The sequence below is a fragment of the Syzygium oleosum genome, unplaced genomic scaffold, assembly GCF_021117445.2.
Source record: "Syzygium oleosum isolate NSW1041296 unplaced genomic scaffold, Sole_v2.1 Sole_v2.18, whole genome shotgun sequence".
In the NCBI taxonomy this organism is placed as follows: domain Eukaryota; kingdom Viridiplantae; phylum Streptophyta; class Magnoliopsida; order Myrtales; family Myrtaceae; genus Syzygium; species Syzygium oleosum.
In genome coordinates, this window is record NW_026607502.1 from 1354931 (window position 1) to 1377838 (window position 22908).

At 39.5% G+C, this 22908-nt stretch overlaps 2 protein-coding genes across 6 annotated transcripts; both read left to right on the forward strand.

Moving 5' to 3' along the window:
* The first annotated feature begins 368 nt into the window (after window positions 1-368).
* Window positions 369-7356, forward strand: LOC115686638 (uncharacterized). Its single transcript, XM_030612001.2, has 5 exons — window positions 369-889; window positions 3026-3986; window positions 4076-4600; window positions 5523-5984; window positions 6794-7356. Exons 1-5 carry the CDS (start codon window positions 369-371, stop codon window positions 7100-7102), a joined length of 2778 nt encoding a protein of 925 aa, XP_030467861.2. The 3' UTR covers window positions 7103-7356.
* A 3233-nt stretch (window positions 7357-10589) lies between these two features.
* On the forward strand, window positions 10590-22882 carry LOC115686639 (putative nuclear RNA export factor SDE5). Of its 5 annotated transcripts, none has more exons than XM_030612002.2 (12): window positions 10590-10765; window positions 12944-13196; window positions 16983-17008; window positions 18125-18202; window positions 19384-19457; window positions 19663-19931; window positions 20756-20838; window positions 20946-21002; window positions 21858-21925; window positions 22103-22215; window positions 22302-22366; window positions 22483-22882. In XM_030612002.2, the coding sequence occupies exons 1-12, from the start codon at window positions 10733-10735 to the stop codon at window positions 22621-22623; spliced, it is 1260 nt and encodes a 419-aa protein (XP_030467862.2). In that variant the 5' UTR covers window positions 10590-10732; the 3' UTR covers window positions 22624-22882. The 5 variants fall into 5 exon arrangements, with proteins under 5 accessions (XP_030467862.2, XP_056175717.1, XP_056175718.1 ...); XM_056319742.1 differs by having other exon boundaries at window positions 10593-10765; window positions 12934-13196; XM_056319743.1 differs by having other exon boundaries at window positions 10593-10765; window positions 12973-13196.
* Window positions 22883-22908: the final 26 nt, after the last annotated feature.

The window sequence follows — 22908 nt, forward strand, 5'->3', positions numbered from 1 at the left end:
TGAACGTTTTAAAGAATTGTCAAATTAGTCATAAACCTATTATTTGAATATTTGGTCGGAAGAATTACATTGTCAAATCGTAAAAGAGTTCAGGACTACATCGACAAATCATCAAAAAGTTTATGGCTAAATTGACAAATCGTCAAAAGGTTGAGGACTAAATTGGCACAATCGAAAGGTTTAAAATTGAATTGGCTGTCATACAATAGGTCATCTCTTTTATTACTGAAATTGGAGCTAAACCGGGCTGACCTCAGTCCGGTCCAGGTAATCCACACGGGCCGGTCCGGTTTACAAACGCCACGTGGCGAACCGCGCCTCGTCCCAACGGATAAACGTGCACACGACGACTCCGCTCGACCCCTTCAATGGAACTCACCACCGCCTGCTTCCTCTGCTCCGTCAGAAGGCCGCCGAACCTCCTCTTCCCGCCGTGCTCCTCCCCGAGGCGACCCGCCGCTCCTCTCGGCGCCGCCGCCGCTTCCTCCTCCGCTCCGCACCCTCACCGCCACCCTCTCGCTCAGGCCCTCCAATCCGAGGCGCTGAAGACCCTGGAATGGAGCGCCGTCTGCAGGCAGCTCGCCTCCTTCGTCTCGACCCCCATGGGGCTCGGCGCCTCGCGGGACGCCGACGTCCCGATCGGAAGGACCCCGGCGGAGAGCCGGAAGCTCCTGGACCAGACAGCGGCGGCGGCCCTGGCGGCGGAGTCTCGCCGGTGGGACTTGTCCGGGATTGAGGACGTGTCGGCGGTCGTGGAGTCGGCGGGAAAGGGGGAGTTGCTCACGATCCGGGAGATGTGCGCGGTGCGGAGGATGCTGAGCGCCGCGAGGAAGGTGGTGGAGGAGCTTGAGGCCACGGCGGCTGCTGGCGGCCGAGATTCTTTTGGGAGGTGATTAGCTTCTTATAGATTGCATAGCTGTTCCGGCAATACAAAGATAACAATATAATTAGAATAGTATTGTTATAGTCTTAGTGTACTTTGGGAACACAATCTCGAGCCTAACTTATGCTTAATTGTGAATAAATCTGAGTCTGGTTGAGCTCGAGCTTGTTGAGCACTTTACTTGGTCAATATCGAGCTTGGAAAATTGGGCTATAGATAAATATCAAGCTGCGGCCTTGAGCTTTCGAGTCTAGTTGAGTTCAGGTGTTATGCTATGTTGACTGGACTTGGCTTGATTGCGGCCTAGAATTCATAGATAATTACACTCCTTTTCAGTGAGATTATGCATTTGTGATGTGGTTTTATATGTATGAGGGAGCATAGAGTTTGATGATGCTTTAATTGTGGATAAAAGGATTTGATTGCAAAAAGGTATTTCTTGTGCTGTGTGGATTTGGGAATGATTAGTCGGGCAACGTGAGGAGTTTGATACATTCAACGATAATCGGTTCCCATTGATGCTTAAGAAATGCTATTAAGGAAAATGCCAATTGCGAGTAGACTCTGAAATTGCATTGTGACTGCAAGAACAGCTACTGTGGATAACACAAATTTGTCCATAATGAAAATAACATGAATATATAGTGCCCATAGCGCACTTATCAATGCTGATTATGCTTTGGAAGTGTAAATGGTTCTGCTTGAATTAAGTAGCTTTCTCGAAATGTAAATGTACAATATGACTGCGAGAACAACTACTAAGGATAATGCAAATTTGACTATAATGAAAACAACGTGAATAGCCCTTAGCACACTTATTAATGCCACTTAATATGGTTCTATTTGAATTAAGTAGCTTTCTCAGAATCTTTTCATTTTGAATTTTCAGAAGGGGTTCCATATGCATTCTTACCATTAGTGCACTTAGCCGACTAATTAACAAGACACTTTTTATAAGGGAAGTAGCACACTGGGTTGGACATAATTTGATTCTCGTTGGCAAGTTGGCCTTTAAAGAAATTAGTGATTACATTTGTTAAAACTAGAATTATCTCTAATGATGCCACAAACTAACAAGGACAATAACCAGATGATATGATATGCCACACATGGGTGTTTCGGGAACTGGGGGTTTTTGTTGAGATTTGTCGTTGTGTGTGTGGTGGGGGTGGGGGTGGGGGTAGAGCATGTGTCCCTTTTGTCCTCCTTCCCTCTGTCACTGCTATTCTCGTCATGATCTGTTAGAAGGTACATAAAATATGTTTGGAACTTTTGTCCTCAGCAAATTTTTCTTGATTTCTTTTGCTTCTAAATGCTGTAGACTGTAGATAGCAAGCATTTCACACATCGGAAGCTATGGGCAAAATCACAGTGTCATTTGCTCATTGCCTTCTTTTTTGGATGTACTGTTCCCTAACCTGATATATAGAGCAGTTGGATCAATTGATGATTTCTTTTTTCAAGGTTTCATATATAATTTTTTTGGTTTGAATTGATTGATGGAATGTTTAAATGGATATGGGAGTTATAGGTGTTAAGCATTGCTAAAACAAATTGTAGCAGAATCGTGGCCCCATTATTTCATTTGGAAGACAGAAACAGAAAATGAACGTAGTTTTCTTATGATTAACTAGTGATTATGTGTGCTGCATGTAAAACACCAAGATCTACTATTCCTTGCGTTGTTATGAGATTTTGATGGTGTCAGTCATTCACTTGTACCTCTTTTCAATGATTTAAAGTAATAAGTCGTACATAATAGTAGACTAAGTACTTCATCATTTGGTGGGTGGTTCTTATTGTGACTTGTATAAAAAACTTTTGTTTGGTACTGGCGAAGAGGTCTTGATGTTTTGCTTGAACATGGGGAGAAGCATAAGACATATCATGATCTTCTTTTCTCATATTGCTATGGTTGCTGGAAGCTTGATGGTCTCTTGAATGTATTGACAATTGAGGTAGTTAATTGATTTGCATATTTCTAAAATGAAATTAACGTCGAAATTATTACATTGGAGTTGTTGTGGTGAAAGGAGAACTGCATCTCCCTTATTCATTTAGAAAAGAGGGAGAATCTCTTGACTTTATCTTTCTCGTGAGATTCGAATGGCTTGACTCTATCTTTGTCGTGGGATTCAACAGGTACTCTCCGCTTCTTGAAATTCTTTATGACTGCGATTTCTGCATGGACCTAGAACGAAAGATAGAATATTGTATAGATTGCAATCTCTCAATAATCCTTGATAGAGCTAGTGAAGATCTAGAGATCATCAGATCTGAAAGAAAGAGCAACAAGGAAGAATTGGATTCATTGTTGAAAGAAGTGTCAGCTCGTGTTTTTCGTGCTGGGGGCATTGACAAGCCTCTAATTACCAAACGCCGTTCCAGGATGTGTGTTGGTATTAGGGCCTCACATAGATATTTACTTTCAGAAGGAGTCGTTCTTAGTGTTAGCAGTTCTGGTGCCACATACTTTATGGAACCTAAAGAGGCAGTTGAGTTGAACAACATGGAAGTGAGGCTGTCAAATGCTGAAAGGGATGAAGAGATAGCAATTTTAAGCCTGCTTACTTCTGAAATAGCAGATGCAGGGATACAGATAAAGCACATATTGGACAGGGTTCTTGAAATAGATCTTGCATTTGCTAGAGCTTCTTACGCCCGGTGGATGAATGGAGTCTGTCCAACTTTAAGTTCAGATCATTCTGATGGCTCATGTGATGCTGAATCTGATCACAGTCGACTAGTTGATATTGAAAGCATTCGACATCCCTTGCTTCTTGAGTCATCACTTGGGCATCCCGGTGATGTTGCTGCAGCCAATTCCATGCACTTTGCTAATCTAAATAACATTACGGGGGGGCTAACCTCTAGGTATCACTCAGGAGTCAGTTCTGATTTTCCTGTGCCTGTAGACATCAAAATCGAGCGTGGAACCAAAGTAGTTGTGATTTCTGGGCCTAATACTGGAGGAAAAACTGCTTCCATGAAAACTTTGGGCCTAGCATCTCTGATGTCTAAGGCTGGCATGTATTTGCCTGCTAAGGATTCTCCAAGAATTCCATGGTTCGATCTTATCCTTGCAGATATTGGAGACCATCAGGTAGTCTTTCTGTTGTTTATGGCTGATTAACATTTTGGATGGTTTCAGTTTTGTTAATTTTTTGTTCTTACTCCAGTTTTTCCTTGAAGTCCTTGGAACAAAATCTTTCGACCTTTAGCGGGCACATATCTCGGATATGCAAAATTTTAGATGCTGCCTCAGCAGAATCACTTGTCCTCATTGATGAGATTGGTAGCGGAACTGACCCCTCCGAAGGTGTGGCACTTTCTGCCAGCATCTTGCAGTATCTCAAGAATCGTATTCATCTAGCTGTTGTTACTACTCATTATGCGGATTTAACCCTTCTGAAAGAGAAGGACACGCAGTTTGAGAATGCAGCTATGGAATTCTCATTGGAAACCTTGCAACCTACTTATCGGATTCTCTGGGGGAGTGTTGGTGATTCAAATGCGTTAAATATTGCAAAATCAATTGGATTCAATGGGGAGATAATTGAAAGAGCAAAACAATGGGTGGAGAGGTTAAGACCAGAAAAGCAGCAAGAGCGGAAAGGTTTGCTATATCAATCTTTGCTGGAAGAAAGAGACCGTTTGAAAGCTCAAGCTGAGAAGGCTGCATCTCTTCATGTTGAGGTCATGAATCTTTATCAGGAGGTAGTATTTTGAACGTGCTACCGTAATTCAATGTTGTTCAAACTAGTTTTGTTGAAATCAGTGAATCATGTCAGTTTGCTGTTGCTAGCATTGATCCAATTCCATGGTTCACTTTTTTTCTCATGGTGTTTGTCTTCAATTACTTATCTTGTACTATGAATAGTGTAACTGCATCAGTTGCATGATTGGCTAGGGTCAAGGTTGAATCTCATAATCGCTTAATACTATTGTGTTTTTCTTGACTATAGAGTTCCCAACAGATTTATTGCAAGTCAAGTGAATAGATTCAAAATCGGGGTTATCTAATTTTTTCCCCTACTTTTTGTAGTTTCGATTACTGAACATCTTTTGTGAATTTGATCAAGTTTGAGACATGCCCTGCAATATGTGAGCGTGTTTTCTTAATTGGCGGTGGTTAATTGCATTTAACTGTCAAGCACTCTTTTATGCTTCTTAAACTTAGCATATTATATTCATGAACTTAACATATTAATTATTAGCTCTAAGTAGGCTATTGTCTTATGTGGTGAGTGTTTGGATCAGATCGAGTGCATTGCATTCACTCTTTGAAATTATAGTCAGTGGAAGTCTTCATTTGTTAGGAATTGGGAACGCTTTATAAGTTGAAATATCTGATAGCCCCTTCAAACCCATGACAGGAAGTGAAAGATTGATTATTAAAAGCATATCTGCAAGTTTGCTTGTTTATAAATTGTGGAGAAACTTGAAAATTCTGTCATTCACTGCCAGTTCAGAAGGGAAGTTGGCATCTCAATGTCTGTCTTTTTATGGCAAAATAGGTTTCTCTATGAGAATAGAGTGCTTTGTATTGTCTTGTTTTATTTGAATTGTAATTCACTGATACACCAAATCTGCTATCTGTTCTTTCCTTTTCTCATTTGCTCTATATGGTTAAATGAAGATCCTGCATGAGGCAGAAGACATTGATAATCGTCAGAACGCTATTATGGCGAAGGAAACGCATCGTGCCCAAGAAGCACGTAAGGCAACAGAAATGCAAATACAAGCTGTGGTTAAAGAGTTTGAAAATAAACTTGAAGATGCCAGACCTGATCAGCTTAATTCACTTGTCAGGAAATGTGAATCCTCGATTGCATCTGTCTTAGAAGCTCATCAACCTGGCGAGCTAGATTTTCCTGATAGATCGGATGATGCTTCATATGTGCCACAGTATGGGGAGCAGGTCCGTGTCAAGGGATTGGGGAATAAGTTGGCTACTGTTGTTGAAGAAACTGGGGATGATGACACTGTCCTTGTCCAATTTGGTAAAGTAAGAGTCCGGGTAAACAAGAATGATATTAGAGCTGTTGCCAGTAGTAGAAGGAATCGAGCTTCCATTTCAATACCACAGTTAAGGAGGAAGGTGTGTGACCACTACCTGAAAAATATCATCTTGCCTTTTTATGCTTATCCAATTTCTCTATCCTTGTTTGTTATATGGTGAATGCATTATTAGTAGTTGGCAAGTAAGATGCCTATATCAGTGAGCCCCAGGAAAGTGAAATTGAATGGATTTACCAGTACATAATTGACCTCCGAAATGAAGTCCAAACTTTCGAACTTATATGGGCTCTTCTTGGACTTGCTGTCTGTTATGATGGGAGTTATTCCAAGTTCCAACTAACCTGTATTATGACAAGTCTGGTCCAAACTTCTGTCTACAGTTTCCAAAATTGCAGGCTTTAGCCGTTTTAATGATTGAATGTTCATTGTAGCATCCGTCTTTTTCCTCTTCTCGCTTTGCCTTCTAAGATGACTTGTGATGCCACCAATTCCTTGTCAGTTGTGAAGTACTCTTCTAAATTGAAACTCATTGACAATTTTTCTATGATTTTTTACTGTGAGGATGTGTGGTGTATTTCAATTGTTCTCTCCTTGTGGACCATCGATGGCGTGAATGCAAGTTGTTGTTAGTTTTCCAAGCACGTGTATACTGCATTAGATCTTATTTGTGTATTTGAAGGATGGACATATTTTAGTTATTTCTTTGTTTGATTCTCAGAATTTTATAAATATGATTTGAAATTTTCTTGTATGCATCCTTTCTTCCTCATGGATTATTGTTAAAAATAGGAAAGTTGGTCCTCCCAAGTATTTCATGCGTATTTGGTGCCTTCTCAGCGCACATAGTTGGATGCTAACTTGATGGTCTTGTTTCCTTCTCTATCACAGATTAACAACGAAGAGCTCCAGAATCAAGTTGAGGGAAACAAAGATGAAGGCCCTTTGTATGGACCATTATTGCAGACATCAAAGAACACTGTGGATCTTCGAGGCATGCGAGTCGAGGAAGCTGCTATTGAACTTGACATGGCCATTTCTTCTAGAGGCTCGTACTCTGTCATCTTCATCATTCACGGTATGGGCACTGGAGCTGTTAAGGAACGTGTCCTTGAGATATTGAAGAATCATCCACGAGTTGCCAAGTATGAACAGGAAAGTCCACTGAATTATGGATGTACAGTTGCATATATTAACTGAAGATTTCTTGGTTGGTTTACCCTCTCTCATACTTTGGTTTTTCAGTGATTTGAGTCGCTATTTGATCCATGATCAGATTTTCTGGCCTTCCATGAACAATTTTGCTGTAATTTAATGCCTGGATATTTCTTTTTCCAATCGAAGAGCGATTTTTTAACAGCATGCACCAAGAGGGTATATGTATATGTATATGTACTCATATTATGTTTCTAGTTCGATAATTGGGATCAGATTATCTGTGCATTTGAGATCAAGCGCAAATTGCAAAGCTGTCCCAACCATATGGCCCTTCCTTTTTATGGCAGTTAACATGTCAAGCAAGAAGGACCTTCTTTTGTCCCCAGAGATATGTCGAGAAGACTAGAGATTTTTTTGTTTCTTTTTGGTTTTTTGGGTTGCTCGCATCCTGTATATCTGTAGACTTGAGGCTGCACAGTTCAAGGGGCTTGTGAATTCTTTCCTCTTCCGCATACTTGAGGAAGGCTGCAGATTTTTCAGTTTGTGCTTAAGATTATTGAATACATCATCAGCATTATTCGAATGCATTCATGGGATTCCGGCATGTTCAAGTTATGGACTTGTAAATCCGCAGATGGCACGACAGGATGGTCGAGAGGTAGCGTGCAGTGAGAGCTAGCGAGTGTTCACTGCTTTTGTAGGAACTGAGTGAAATTTGAAGGGGCAAAACATGGTGAAAATGTCCGGCTCGAGCAGGACCAGTACACGGCGAACAAAACCACCATGCAAGTACGTGGGAAAGCCGAGCTGCTTACGGTGAGATCGTCGAATTTGGCCTATAAAATATAATCACATGCATTATCATTTAGAGTTTTGGATAAAATCCCATAGTTGAAAGCAGAGTTCCTGGAGATACATTTCTTTATGTCTTTATTGTGGCGAAATTCCTCGGGAATAACGCCGTATACCTTACAATGGACCTTATTGCATTCATCGATTACTTAGTGACCAGGCATCGTCGGTTCTTCCCAAGTTCCACCAGGAATATCCGACGTTTCGGTGGCATAAGATTCTGGAGGGAAAGCAGCAGGTTCGGCGAAAGGGACCGCATGGCCATCAGGGTTAGCTCCGTTTGGTGAGTATACCGGCTTTCTGCTGACTCCTGGTTGACCCAAAGGTGGTGGCGTCGTGTACTCAATCAACATACTAAATCCCGGGCAATCGCCGGCACCATAGTCTTCTTTCCTCCCTTGACAGGACATTGGAGAGCAATACATGAACTCACCCTGCCACTGGCTTAATGGCGGGCCGTACTGGTCATCAGGAAACCTCGGAATGGGTGCAGGTTCATTGTGCACTACAGGATTATCGTGCGCATTAGGGGGCCGATCGCCACCGTCGTCGGCGTCTGGATCCATATCCCATCCGTCAACCATGCTCAGATCGCGGTGGTTGGGCCTGGGCTTGCCAGGCATGTCCTGGCCAAAACTGCCCATGTCAGAGCTGGCCGTGGCACCGCCCTTGCTCGATGATGCCAAGGTTCCCGCGATTCCTCCATGTAAGTCGAAATCCGTTAGCTTGCCGGCCTCTTGTCCCATGGCACCCCTCATAAGCAGTGATCTTTGAGCAGCGCTCATTCCTAGGCTCAGCAGGAGCGAGATTGCAGTAATGCAAGCCCATCTGGTCGATGCCATTTCTGAAGCTGCACTTTCAGGACCTTGCAAGGATTCGAATCGCTCGACAAAGCATTTTAAACAGCAGATTTCAGAAAGGCTCGTTACGGGTCCGAGTCGGCTGGCATGAAATGCGATTCGGATGATTTGGGAAGACGGCGGAGTTTGATCTCTTCGACTCATGCATTTTCAGTTTCGGGTATCAATCATGATGCTTGTGTGAGCATAGCTTGCGTAGCGTGTATTGCAGCTACATGCGACTAATACAGATCATTGCGTTTGTTGATTGTTTTCCTAGTGCATTAGGATTCATTACATGTTTCTCAAACGTTTGATCTTCGTGAACAAAGTACTTGCACTTGAAGATTGTTGCTAGATTAGCATTGCTAGTATGTCGACGCGATGGCCAATCTAAAGGCTAGTTTGCAGAGATCAGTCTACACAGAATGACTTACTGAGTGAAGTGTTAGACTGCGATTCATTCATTCGATTTTAGACTCAACGAGAGATACAAATGCAATTGTTCAGTTGGTTTCTTCGGTAACCTAGGCTTTGTTTGTTTTCCGGAAAGTGAACAATTAGGAAAATTTTTTAAATAAAATATCATTTGTATCGCTTGAAATAATTAGTCAATTAATTTTTTTATTTATAAATGACATTTTATGTCTAAATATTTACATGTACGATGCAAATTTTTTTTGTATATTCATATTTGTAAGAGATACAATCGATCATTTTTAAGAAAATATTTTTCAACTTTAGCCTTCGATTTCTTGAAACAAAAGTACCCTTAATCACAACTTTAGCCTTCGATTTCTTTAATTTCAAGAGTGGACACAAAAAATATAGCTAATAAATCATCCCTTTATATAAAGAAAGATATGACTAGAGTGCTGCTTTATTATAATTTAGGGATCGAAGCGGGACGATTAGGCTGACGTCTTCTCAAACCCGTTCCATTAACTTTTTATTGCTCTTCAAACTTGTAATGATTTGTGGTATAATATTCCAAATCCATGTTATTAAAGTAGTCAGATTTTTGCCGGGTCCATAACTCGCCATAGTATTTTGTAATAAACCATGATCTTATTGCAGATATCACATAGAGCCCTCGAATTTGCAAACCGCGCAATTATTTTTTTGAAACTCATACGTTACAAATCTTCAATTGAAAACCTGTGGGAGTCTCAAAACGTAGGAGTTGAAGAAATTCGATAAAAATGCGAGATCTTTCGATGATTAGAAGCTAGATATGACCGGGTGATTGTCGTCGAAAAATGTTTATATTACAAATTTTTTACAATTTTAACTGAGTAAAGGCAACACAAAAACTCCAAGAATTATTACAAATCCTAATAGAATTTAATTAATATCTATACTTACACATCTACGTAAGTAACATAAAAGGAAACAAATAAATTTTTTTAAAAAAAAATTTGATTTCATGGGAAAACAAAGGTTTTCAGTTTGTGGGTAACGAGGCATTTTGCAAGAACATGAGAGAGAGAGAGAGAGAGAGAGAGAGAGAGAGAGAGATATGGCGCTCCGACGTGCCGGTGCCGAGCCCGGCGCCGAGGTCGCGGAGGACGCCGTGGTGCACCGGCACGTCCGGCGCCGAGTCGTGGAGGACGCGGCGGTGCTGAGTCCGGCGCCGAGCATGGAGGGCGCGGCGGCGCTGAGTCCGGCGCCGAGTCATGGAGGGCGCGGCGGTGCTGAGTCCGGCGCTGTGTCATGGAGGGCGCGGCGGTTCTGAGTCCGGCGCCGATTCATGGAGGGGCCGGTGGTTCCGAGTCCGGTGCTGAGTCATGGAGGGCGCGGCGGTACTGAGTCCGGTGCCGAGTCACGGAGGTCGCCGTCTCTCTCTCTGTCTCTCTCTCTCTCTGCGAAGAATGCAGCGAGCGCCTGTTGTTGCAGAAACCTCGCGGCATTGGCCTCCGCCTTCGTTGTCGTCTCGTTTCATAGCCACAATGTAGAGACGCGTTCGCAGGGAGAGCGCTTGATGACGCTTCTGCAGAGCATCATCCCATCGCCGGTAATCTCTCCCTCTCTCTCTCTCTCTCACACACACACACACACAGAGGCGCACAGACACATTGCATCTGCGCGAAACAGAGTCCACTGAACTGATTCGAGTAGTCAGAAGTGGGACTTCGGGTTGCTTGTCCTAAGTCGGAGAGAGGCGCGGGATGTATTTGGGTACCTTAACGGGATCGCTTTGGATGGTGGGACAGAGATTGTATGTATCTTTAGTATTCCCTCCCCTCGCCTTTGAGTAAATGATGAAAGCCCGAATCGTGTGAGCCCGGCACGAGTCGGGGGCGAAGAATTCGGAACATAGGGGGAGTCAAAGGTAGGACCTTTCTCGTTCCGTCGCCATGTGAAAGTGAGTGGCGGCCGATTAAAGGAGGAAAATGTTATGCCATAGCGTGAAGTAGATAGAAAGAGCGTGTGAGGGCGTTGGTTAAATTCTGTTTCTTTTGAGAGAGAGAGAGCAAGACGGCGAGCGGTGAAGTATGGAGTCGAGGCCGCCCGGGTCAATAAATCGATTGCACCGGTACATTAGCTGCATTAGATTCTGATATCTTCAGCCTTTAGTATGCATCACTGAGTGACAGTTTCTTTTGTCTAGGAATTTCCTGATTTCTTTTTTCGTAAATTTCTTTGTTTTTTACATGGTAAGTTTGCTTGCTTTGTACAATTTTTTCCAATAACTTTCTATAACTGCAGGAAGGACCGATATATTCTCTAGAGTGATGCGAAGATATTGGCCTTTTGTGCTAATTGCTGTATGTTTGTTCTATAATGCGTGCATTGTGAAATAGCTCATTTTCTTAGCTAGTGAAATAGTTTTGATGCCATGAACTGAAATTGTAAATAAGCTCATTTATCAAAAACGAAAATATTGTCAGTTGATTGATGGTTTTAATCAAAATAGGATTTCACGCGTGTTGCCATCTGTTTTAAAAAATCCTCTTATTTCAAGGTTACGTGGAAATCACCAGATCCAAGAATGCGTTATGCGGCGCTCAGCCATCACAGTGTGAACTTAATTTAAGTGCCTTCGACTTCTCTCAAATGGTTTGTCTTGTTTTTGTGCCATTTTGCTCTCCTTAGTCTAGCCCTTTCCACAATTTATTGCTAATTAATTGCTCGATATGGGTGGTTCTCCTACAGCAGAGGTTTAGTCCTGCTGGGTTTTTGAATGGAGTTGTCTTGATTCTATTGATTCTGGAATTGCCATATGGTCTGCTATTGCCTCTATACACAGGGCTCGCTAGACAGCAATAAGTGAATCATGCACTGCGTTTCTCATCATATTTGGAGTGGCTCAGCTTGTTATTTTCTTTTCTGGTTGTATTTGTCCTGATGCCTAAATATGGAACATGATTGCATAAGTGAGTAATTTGCACAGGCATATTCATCCTTTGTAATTGAAGTAAATTGCTTTCACTTCCCGCACTGATGCTTAATAGAACCATTGTTTATTGCACAATGATGTGCACTTGATTGTGAGTTGTGATGTGCACGAGAGACATGAAATCTTAAGGACGCAAACCTCATCATTAAAATCTTCTTTTAGAATGTGTAATTAAATGTATGACTGCCCACCCCCTCACTGGAAAAAAATCCTAACCAAAATAAAAAAGGAACAAAAATTTAATGACTGGTAATCTTGCATAATGTGCATATTAACCTTTTTTTGCTTATCACATTAGGTTCCAGTCGTAATAATCAGTTAATTTTACTTTAGGAAGGTGTAATGAAGTGTTGGGACTCTTTCCGTCTACCGAGAAAAAATCCGACCAAAAACGACAAGGAAGAAAAAAAATGACAGGAAATCTGGGTTTCATCTGTGCATATTTATCTGCTCTTGCTTACCGCATTATGTCCTAACGATATGGCAACTCATTCATTATTGCCCTTTGTTTTGCCATTCATTTTGTATGTAAGTGGCCGGCTGTATTAAAAACACTTTCGAGAAAACATCGAAATTTTTTTCGTGGTTCCTTCAGTGTTTTTTTTTTTCTCTCTCAAAGAACCAGATTTCCTAGGTCACATTAGGGTTGAAATGAGAGAAAACCACTCTACAGATGCAGATATCATCGACCACTTATCTGGTAGTGATGTGAATGGAGGGTCATGTTCATCATCAAAAGATAAATTCCCTCCTAAGCCATCTCAAGTGAGTGCTAATTCCAGATCTTTAAAGCTGAAATGGCGTCCTGCTTCGATCGGTAGTGTTCCAAGTTTTCGGGGAAAAGAGGATGTCAAAGCCAAACTCTGTTCGTTTGAGACTGCCAAACCTTTGAAATTGGATGCAAAGTTGCTGTCCATCTCCGATAATTATCCAGATATTCCGTCGAATCCCATCATGGAGATGCAAAAGGAAACCGAGGGTTTCCTGTTCAAAAAGCTTGAAGATGGATTTCAGCTAGATAGAGATGTGATTGGAGAAGTACTTGGTAAACATTTTGAGCACTGCTATCCCGTTGATTTTTTGCACATCCTCTTTTCTTGATAAATAGTTTAATTGTAATCTGCAGGATCAGGGTATAAGTATTATTTGAGGCTGAGAAAATTCTTGAATACAGTATTGCATCATTCTCTGTTTGGAGATGTACACATTTTCCTTAATCATAGAGATCTGAAAGTGACATTGAGATGATCTAATATATCGGTTTATTTCTCAGTTGCTTGCAAGAGAGATGACTCATATGAACAGTTTCTTGACAATGGTGGAACTTCCTTAGTATTTTTTTTTGGCACACCTAAAGCAGGACACTGGTATGAAAATGAGATAGTAGTTTAAATTATGAGGAAGGAGAGTACTAATAGAATTTTTTGACATGCAAAAGGTTCTAGGTATAGAAAATAGGATGGTTTTGAGAATCCAATATGTGTAAGTCAAAGTCGCAAACAGAATTTTTGATACATATCAAAATTAAAAGAACTTTTCTAATCACATGTGAGCAGAAATAGTAAAGAACTTTCTCATATCTATCAATCTGCTTGAAGGATAGCAGTCATTAAGGAAGTAATCTTCATGTAAAGCAATGAGTTTTACGGATAAAATAAGCCTCTTAAAGAAAGGGAGTTAATTTGACTACTAGGCAATAGGAGACCAAGAAAGAGGGATGAGAAAAGCCCTTAGTCATATTTATGCCCCTTGATGGTAATGGACATATAATTAAACCGAAAGATGGTCATGGATCAAATTACCAAGTTGCTGTATTCTTTATTTTACCTCGATATTGAAGATAGATTAACTAGCCATATAAGCTTCTTGACGAATTAGTGAAGAATTAAAGAAGAAGATGTGAGTAAAGCAAAGCTAGCAGCTTTTAATGACCTTATAAATGGTTGGGCACCAAAGGAGAGAGTGATGTGTATTAATTTACTAGATTACAAGAAAGACTAGAGATCTGAACCAGATAAAGAAGGACGAGTTTGAACAGGACCTACTTGCGAAGGATGAGGTTAAGGATAGAGGAGAAGTTATTGGTATAAGTACTTCAACGAAGGTTCTGGAAGGAATACTTTATTGGGGGAGTTGAGTAAGAGTGAAAACCTTGTCCTTCTATCAACAGATTAGGAAACATGAAGTTTTTGGGGCTTTGAAGGAATAAAGATGAGAACTGGCGGAACCAAACGGCCATCAATTTAACTTTGGAAAGATAGGGAGGAGATAGTTATTTCATACTCTTCTAAGCCCTCTTCAGTAAAATCTCTGGAACAAAGGACATGCTTGATTAGTGAAGTAAAAGCACTTGGTAGCCATATATCACAATAGAGCTGGTATCCAGATTGTGCTAACTTCAGAGTGAATGAGTAATTTACCATGTGTTGAAGCGAGAATACATATTTCGGACAGCCAACAAGGTTTGCGCTCAGAGGATGGAATATTGAGGCAATCTGCTAGTTGCGGAGATTTGTTGAAAGGTTTGGGCATGGTCTACATGGAGATAGCACATGAAAGGCTTCGGAGAAAAATAATTTGTTGGATTTAGAGAAGGACGAGTAATTACCAATAAGCAAGCTATAAAGAATATGTATGGGGGAGTTATGACTCCAATAAGGACACATGGAGAAGAAATGGAGGACTTGCATATAGCCCTAGAGTTACACTAAGTCATCATCCTTTTTCTCTAGTAATGATCTTGTTAATCGAGGATATTTGTGATTATATATCTTGTTGCATTATTTTTTAGGATGGTATAGTATTAGACAAAACTCCAGTAGGAGTAAATGCTGAGCTCAAACTTTAGAGGAAAATGTTGGAACTTGGAATTGAAGGGTTCTCATGTTTGTTGGTCAAAGACAATGCATTTGGAGTGTAAGTCCAGTAGAAGTAGAGGTTCGAGAAACAAAACGGCAAGAATTAGAGACTGAGAAGTTCCAAAGAATGAATGTTTCCAATATATTAGGCCAATTTTGCAAATGATGAAGAAATTGATAGAGATTTCATCTAGAGAAGAGAATAAGGATGAATGAAGTGAGGTTCATCCATTGCTTTTTGTGAACACTGAATAGGGCTGATGATGTTTTATGGCATGAAATATTGGGTGGTCAAACACCAAAGTTTGCAAAAAAATGCATCTGGCAAAGACGTGAATGTTCGTTGGATGTGTGCGTTCTCAAGAAAAGATGTGATTGGAATTGTATTTTTCAGAGAAGAAGCGATTGAGGCCCTAATCTAAGAGGAGAGAAGTTCATATAAGGTGGTTTGAACGATTACAATGATCCTCCTATGAACATGTGCAATTATAGGATGAGTTTACTAGTTGAGAGGGGTAAGAGAAGACCTAAAAGACATGAAAAGAGATGAAAGGATAAGATTGGAGTACTTAGATCTTACATAGGACTTAAAAAAACAGATTGTGTGATGGCAATTTGTATATGTAGTGACCCCGCTTGTAGCAATATGTCTTAGTTTTGTTGTAGTGGAATAGGTTCCTGACAAACAAGAGTGTCAGATCTTCTAACAATGGCATAATGAGATGAAGACCACGTGTATTTGCGAAATTAATGATAGGTTCAGGAGGATGTTGGCATATTCACGAATATATGGACTTTTATTTGGAAAGTATCATATTGCAATATGGGAAACCACAAAATCAGTTTTTATTCTCTTCTGGTAGTGCCTTGTGGCTAATACAGAGGTTCGAACAGGAGCCTGTAACAGCATCAGTGCAAGAATCCCATATACTGACTGGCAACTTGTGCTAATGAATTCAAGCCATTTCCACTCTTATATTGTAGGGCGGAATGCACCAATGGTGATTTTGGAGAGTACATTTACAATGTTATTATTGAGGCCACAGTTTCTGTGCTTGATACTATCCTGCATCCTTTGTATTCAAGCAACAATTCATTCTGGTTCTAGGATTGACTCTTCAAAAAAAGGAAATGTGTGCTAGGTATAGAACCAAAATCAGCATTAGGAACGTTATGCTGGTGAGAGGAGTTCCACCATTTGCTCATACAAAGTAATATTAGTTTGTATGTCCAATGACAGTCGAATGCTAAAATTTATCTTGTTAGTGTCAAGCATCACATAAGTTCAATTTGCATATCATCTTGCGGAGATAGATTATATATCAACTTGCTATTCTGTTGAACAAAATCTTTCAATCATGCTGTGACTTACATCGGAAAGATCTACAGATTGTCATGCTTGTCATCCTTCTATATATTGGTCATCATGCAGTAAATTCTGAGATCATAATTTTTAAAAGCTTTAGCATTCATATGCCTCTATGGTTGTCATACATGTCTGATTTAAAAAATATGTATATCCTCCTCTTCCTAGGATTTGCGATACTTCTGCCTGATGACGATATTTATTTCAGCATGCAGACATAGACGAAGAGAAGACAAAAAAAAGTATGAAAAATTCATTTCCTATAAAGAAAGAAAGGAATACTTAAATTTTCTGTTTACAGTTTCTTTTTCTAGATTCTACTAAACAGGAACTAAATTGTGAAAGATCTGCTTGAACATGTGTACCAATTCCATCTCCAGCCTATTGAAAGTCACCCTCACGCATATGAACATGCATAAAGTAAAACGAGATGTTTGGTGAGAGAGAGGATAATGTATGAATGATTTCATTGATTTATGCACTTAATTCTTGAGATGAATGCAGCATCATATATATGCACTTACAATGCAATGAGATGAATGCAGCATGATGTATTCACATATAATACAATGAAATGGCTGATGAACAATACTTCAACTTGATGCAGGGATCTGTGGATACGATGTGAAACAGGTATGTATGATTGATTGCCCATGTTTTGAAATGATAATATTCAATATTATTTCCACTGGAGTTCATCTTGTTCAATAAAACCTGATCATGTTGAGGTCGTATTGTACAATTCATGAGTTACTTCATAAGCTAGATACAAGCCAAGTATAATTATCTTGCTCCATTGGGATTCTAGCTATTTAACTCGAGTGGAATACTTGGTGAATAAGTTGAAATAGAACAATTAATTGTGGTTTCTTTGTTTGTTTGCTACAAATCAATAACATGGCAATGGATGAGAATATCCAACCGAAAAGCTTAAGCCATTAGGTGGAGAGAGACTACATAAATGTGAGGCTCATATAAATCCCGTAGACAAGTGACGTGAGATAATTTAACACCCTCTCTCATGTGCAAACCGGATTTAGGGCAACGCATGGAATTGACGAACGGGGAGCCTCACAAAACCTGGTTTTGATACCATGATACAAAGTTTAAAATAAAAGTTTAAACTATTAGGTGGAGGGAGACTACGTGAATATGAGGACTGTATAAATCCTGTAAAACCGTTCTTGTAATATATTTCAAGAAAGAGCAGATTAGGATGCACTTTGAAATGTGTAAATTGAATAACAAAGAAATGATCATCCTTTCCCTTTTGTAAATTCCAACTTATCAACAAATAGGTCAGTAAGTGCCTTTTTTGTTGGTTGTAACAATTGGCATAAATGCTGTACTATAACAGTTCAACTTCACTTTGTAGCAAAAGTCAGAAAATTTTCAATTCAGTTCTGAAATTAACATAGAAAGACCCTTTATGTTTTATCTTGCCATTGAAAATAGCATAGATAATCTCTCTTGACAGAATGTCATATTAGTAACTTACGTGAACAGACTTGTCACATTTGAAATGTCTTCAACAATGATTGTTTAAAGAAATGGGTGCGAGACTGATAGCTGATACAAGCTTTCAAGGGGTAAAATCCCTAGTAGGCTAAACTTGGCTGTTGAATAAATTCATTTCAAGTGCAGTCAAGTTATTAATTGTAAACATTTAACTTATCATGGTCAACTAAATGATAAGACAAGTTAATGATATCACTAACTCCTGATAATCTTGCATTTCTTCTTTCTCAGAGCTATGAGAAACTAATTGAATTTTCAGCCATAGCTTCAAAGGAAAGGAGCAACTTGGATGGAGAATCCTTGAAGAAGGTTGGTCAAATTGTAAAGTTTCTCTTGCATGGTTCTTCTATTGTACCTAGTACTTCTTAAAATTTTCTGGGACTGCTCAATGCTCATTGATTTTATAAACTTAATTTGTCATCTTGGACCAGAACTATCTGACTGATAAAGGTGCAATACAGACATAAAATTCATAATGTTTTCATATCTCAAATTTATACTTACCAATTTACTTATTCAGAAAACCAGGCACATCAAGTTTCTCATCTCAACTTCAAACAGAATGATGGCCATGTTTATTAACTCACAGAATTGATGGATAAATGTCAATTGTCTCTTATCTTAAGTAAGATAGAGCAGATACAGTTACTCATGTTTGCCGCTTAATTTCAAGCTTAATGCACGTAAACACCAAAATTGTACTCTTTTATAGACAAGGAGAATGATATGTCTCCTTTTGCACCAGAGATTTGGTCAGTGTGAAATTTACTACCTGCAAATCCCTGAAAGTTTTGTGAATATGGTTTGAAGGAATAACCAGTTTTTTTTAAGGAATAACCAGTAAAAATAGGTGGATTTGGGGCCTGCCAAATGGGGGCCTTTAAGTTTTATAGAATAAAGCAGAGCTCCTTAATTGTCACGGATTTATTGGTGTTATCTGGGGCCATGAGGGGGATAATTGAAACATTTAAATAAGTATTGAGAAGCACAGGGAATCCTTTTGTGGTTCTTTTTCTTAATTTGACGCAAAACACTTCATTAATGCATGTGAAGGCTCTGGGTAGATTGGTCAAATAGTGCTATGCAAGGCCCTCCATCATTCTTGTTCTTCATTTGGTTTGTCACAAGTTTACATTAAGGATCAATGTCAATGATCATAAGAGCAAGTTGATATAGCTTGTTGTATGTGGTTGGATTCAACGTATTACCTATGAATTTTGACTCCGCAGCTTAAATTGCTCTCGCCCGATAGGATAGCTTATCCTGGTCAGAATGTTTACAAGAGTCCATATTTGGTTCTTCGGAAGATAGTTATTATGTATACTATCCTTTTTCCTTGAACGTAATTTTGTAATTATGTGATGTTAACATCTGTGTGATTCTGTCACTTCTTTTTAATTCTTCTTGTTCATCTCTGGCTTCTTTTTACAGCATAGTGATATATACTCTTTTTTTTAATTTGTTTGGCTCATCCCGGGCTTCTCTTACAGCAGAGAGATATAATCCCTCCATCTGAAATGCTTTGGCCACAAAAAATGTTCCAAGACACTAAATGTGCTGGAGGGTATGCTTATTGCCTTGTACTTATTCTTGTAAACAGCTTTCCTTCACCCAGATCTTTCAATTCAACCCCAAATGTGCTTAATTTTCTTGTTGTCGTCTAAAAAGCTGAGTTAGTGCAACCAATAGTCATTTTCGCAGGGAAAAAAATCAGCTTGCGACTACCATATTTTCCTTCTGGTTACATCCATTGGTTTCTTTTGTTGCAGAGAAAGAAGTAGATTGTCCCAGCCTAATTCTGCTGAACTGACTAGACAGCATATTGAGAAGCAGAATCAAGAAAAGGAAATTTTGGCCACACTATTTTGTGCTTCCAAGATAAATGATGATGAACCTCGCCTTACAACTGGTAGGAGGTCATTTCTTGGAAATACTAAGAGGAGATCTAGAGCATTTGGCTTTGTGGTGTCACCAGAAAATCCAAGTCCTGATGACGAGGCTGAAGTGACAGACTCAAACTGGGAAAATAATGACAGTGGTAATTTACCTTTTTAGACTCCGTTCTTGTATGATGGGAAGATGCTATGAAACTACGATTTAGAGGAGCTTGCACTCTTCAAGAGTTTCTTAGATAAACCTCAACAGGAACTGACTCTTGAGCCTTTATTCTGAAATGTGGACATTTTTATCCTAGTGGTCCTTAGAAGTTGTAAATTCAGGTTACTATTGATTGCAAATAATATCAGAACCATATCGCTTTCCTATCCCATGAGTTTCTTGTGCGTTTTGAGATAAATACTGTCTGAGATTCTTTACCTACTAGTTGTTAAAGGTCTAAAATATGTAGAGGTCCTTGAATGCAGAAGTTGGAGATGAACTTATATTGGCCTATAGTGGATTACATGTTAAATCCTCTTGTTAGAATCCAATTATACTTCCCTTCTGAATATCTGCTCGTAATATCTGAAGTTTGCCCATGGAAGCTGCATAGGCCTGCTTCACGACGTTATATATATATTTTCAAAAGGATCCATGTTCTGCACTTGATCACCTGTTAAGCTTTCTGACTCCAATGCTTAGATATGCACCCTGAAGATACAATTTTCTTACTGAAGAACCTTGTGCAAGTTTTAGAGTTATAGCATGAATAACAGTCATTCTGAATTGTATTTACGATATGATGGATTTACAAGCTTATAAAAGGTTCACCCTGGAATATTCAATATTCAAATTCAACATGAAAGAATACGTGGAGCTGGTTATGGTATACTGTCCATTGATGTGTGCATTGATTTTTCTTTCATCTTTTTGCCATTTCCTTTACTTTTCCTTATTTGAGAAAGTAAGTAGCTGTTAATATAGATGAGGAAGAGGAAGATGCATATGAAGTTCTCCGGAAGGCTGTATTGGAGCATCGCAGAATTATGAGAGAATACTACGGAGCAGTGAGTGACTTCTTCCTAACCATTTTGTTTCTAAATTTCGTGTTCAATTTCATTCTTTTTAAAGTGTGCTGAAAAAAATATAAAGTTATGTGCAATCTATATATCAGGCTGTTGAAGCTCATGCTAATGGAGATTGGGCTTTGGCTGAAAGACTTTTGGAACAGGTAAAGCTTATAAACGTCTGTGAATATACTAGCAGTTGTATCTTCATAAAGTTAGAAGGCCAATGATAGTCCTGTTCGAGATTCTCAGTAGGGCAGGTTTGATTCCATCAATCCATGGATACTATCAGGGATTCAAGCAACGACTAAAGCCGTGACTCGAATATACAAAGAATCAGCCACTCAATTGCTATCAATTCATAAATAAGGTACAAAGTTGATGGACGTTAAATGGATTCTTATTGGTCTGTAGAATAAAGACGAGACCAAAGTGGAAGATGCTGAACAAGTCAATGCCAATCTGAAGAATCTCACTTTTCCAACTCCCCAAAGGGAGTCCTCGACCTATTCAGTGGACATCTGAGTTCCATTGATTGATGGAAAAATATTTCAGCATCCTTGTCCTTTTAGACAGCAACTTTAGATAGGAGCTCTTTTGATTGGCCTTGTTCTGCCAATGATATCATGCTGGAAGTGGACACTGCCTTCTAAATCATGCTACTAATCTGATGGGATTGGCATGCATTTATACTTGTTACCATAAGTGGTTTTCTATGGGAGCTCGTATTGGATAATGTTCTCAAAGATCTAACAATCAGTAGAATCCATACAATGAACTTGCTATATTTTCAATTGTGACCTTCAAGCACTTCGGAGAATCTTATTGGCAGTAAATAAGTGATTCTTCTTTAAGATATTTGCTTCAGAGGTTTTTAGGTGCAACCTGGATCTTATAAAAACTTAAGGTATTTAGGCATGTGCTGATTGGTTTGTGTGAATGGGTTTGCCGCCCGTACTCCGGAAGTTTAAAAAGAAAAAATTCTGGGAAACTGATATGATAATTCTTTGTTATACCAGGGACACTACTACAAGAAAAAAGCTCGTGAAGCAGATGAAGAATCCAATGCAAAGATTTACGAGACAAGGTATTACCTTTTGCAAGAGGATTTTGAGGTCAACAGTGCTTATAACAGAGTCAATGCAATTGAAAAAAATGTTTCATGGAAAACATATTCCATGCTTTGAAAATGTCTTTTCCGTTTTGTAATTTCTGGGAAGGAGTGAAAGAACTTACTCATCATTGTTGTTCTCTTTGTGATCAGTGGCAGAAATGCAGATGCGGACGACGAATTTTTGCTTGACCTGTGTGAACAAGATCCCAAGGAGGCAGTTGGTCTCATGAAGCGTCATCTGCTGTCGCTTTCTGGCATCTACTGTCAGTTACTTTACCTATCGTGTGACTTTTGGTTTAATTACAATACATAGTATTGGGGTAATAACACGTGATTTATTTTCTGACAGCTTACCTCAAAGTTGTAATCGAATCTAATGGTGTAGATACCTCTGAAGGAGCTCTTAGACGAAACGTAAGTTTCACTTTCTCAAACATAAAGTTCAACACAGAACCTGCATGATCCTCGTTTCTTTCATTTTTAAGAGAATGTTGATCATGTTGTTGATTTACTTGCTCTTATCCATACAGATCTTGAAGCTCCTGGAAAGGGAATCCATTGAGTGGACTGAAGAAGGAACTGCGGGAACCATTTCGATCGTGCTGGACAATATCCAGCGAGAACGCCTGAGTTTTTACAGGAAGAAACCTGGGCATAATTCTCCTTTCTGAGAAGTTATTTGTGATGAGAATTCTGGTTTGCTCACCTATTTACTGGTCTGGAGTGCCAGTTGGACACGATGGACATTATATTTTCATTTGAGGTTGTTGTCTGAGTACTGGTGAAAGTGATCCATCGACATTGGACTTTGGTGTCTTTTCGGAGAAGCCATCCATGTGAAGCGAGGACTTCATTTGAGGTTTAATAATTATGTCTTGCATATGCAAGAACCCTTTTCTACAGTGCAATGTGTTTCAACACTTTTCTTGATCGACTATTCTTTCTTCCTTTTTTCG

Bases quoted from the DNA above. Each gene is read 5' to 3' on its own strand.
- LOC115686638 (XM_030612001.2), top strand. From the start codon at position 369: ATGGAACTCACCACCGCCTGCTTCCTCTGCTCCGTCAGAAGGCCGCCG. The intron at 3,987-4,075 runs GTAGTCTTTCTG...TTTTCCTTGAAG, and splicing joins CAGATATTGGAGACCATCAG to TCCTTGGAACAAAATCTTTC. The intron at 5,985-6,793 runs GTGTGTGACCAC...TCTCTATCACAG, and splicing joins TACCACAGTTAAGGAGGAAG to ATTAACAACGAAGAGCTCCA.
- LOC115686639 (XM_056319741.1), top strand. From the start codon at position 12,803: ATGAGAGAAAACCACTCTACAGATGCAGATATCATCGACCACTTATCT. The intron at 17,009-18,124 runs GTATGTATGATT...CTTCTTTCTCAG, and splicing joins GTGGATACGATGTGAAACAG to AGCTATGAGAAACTAATTGA. The intron at 21,926-22,102 runs GTATTACCTTTT...CTTTGTGATCAG, and splicing joins GCAAAGATTTACGAGACAAG to TGGCAGAAATGCAGATGCGG.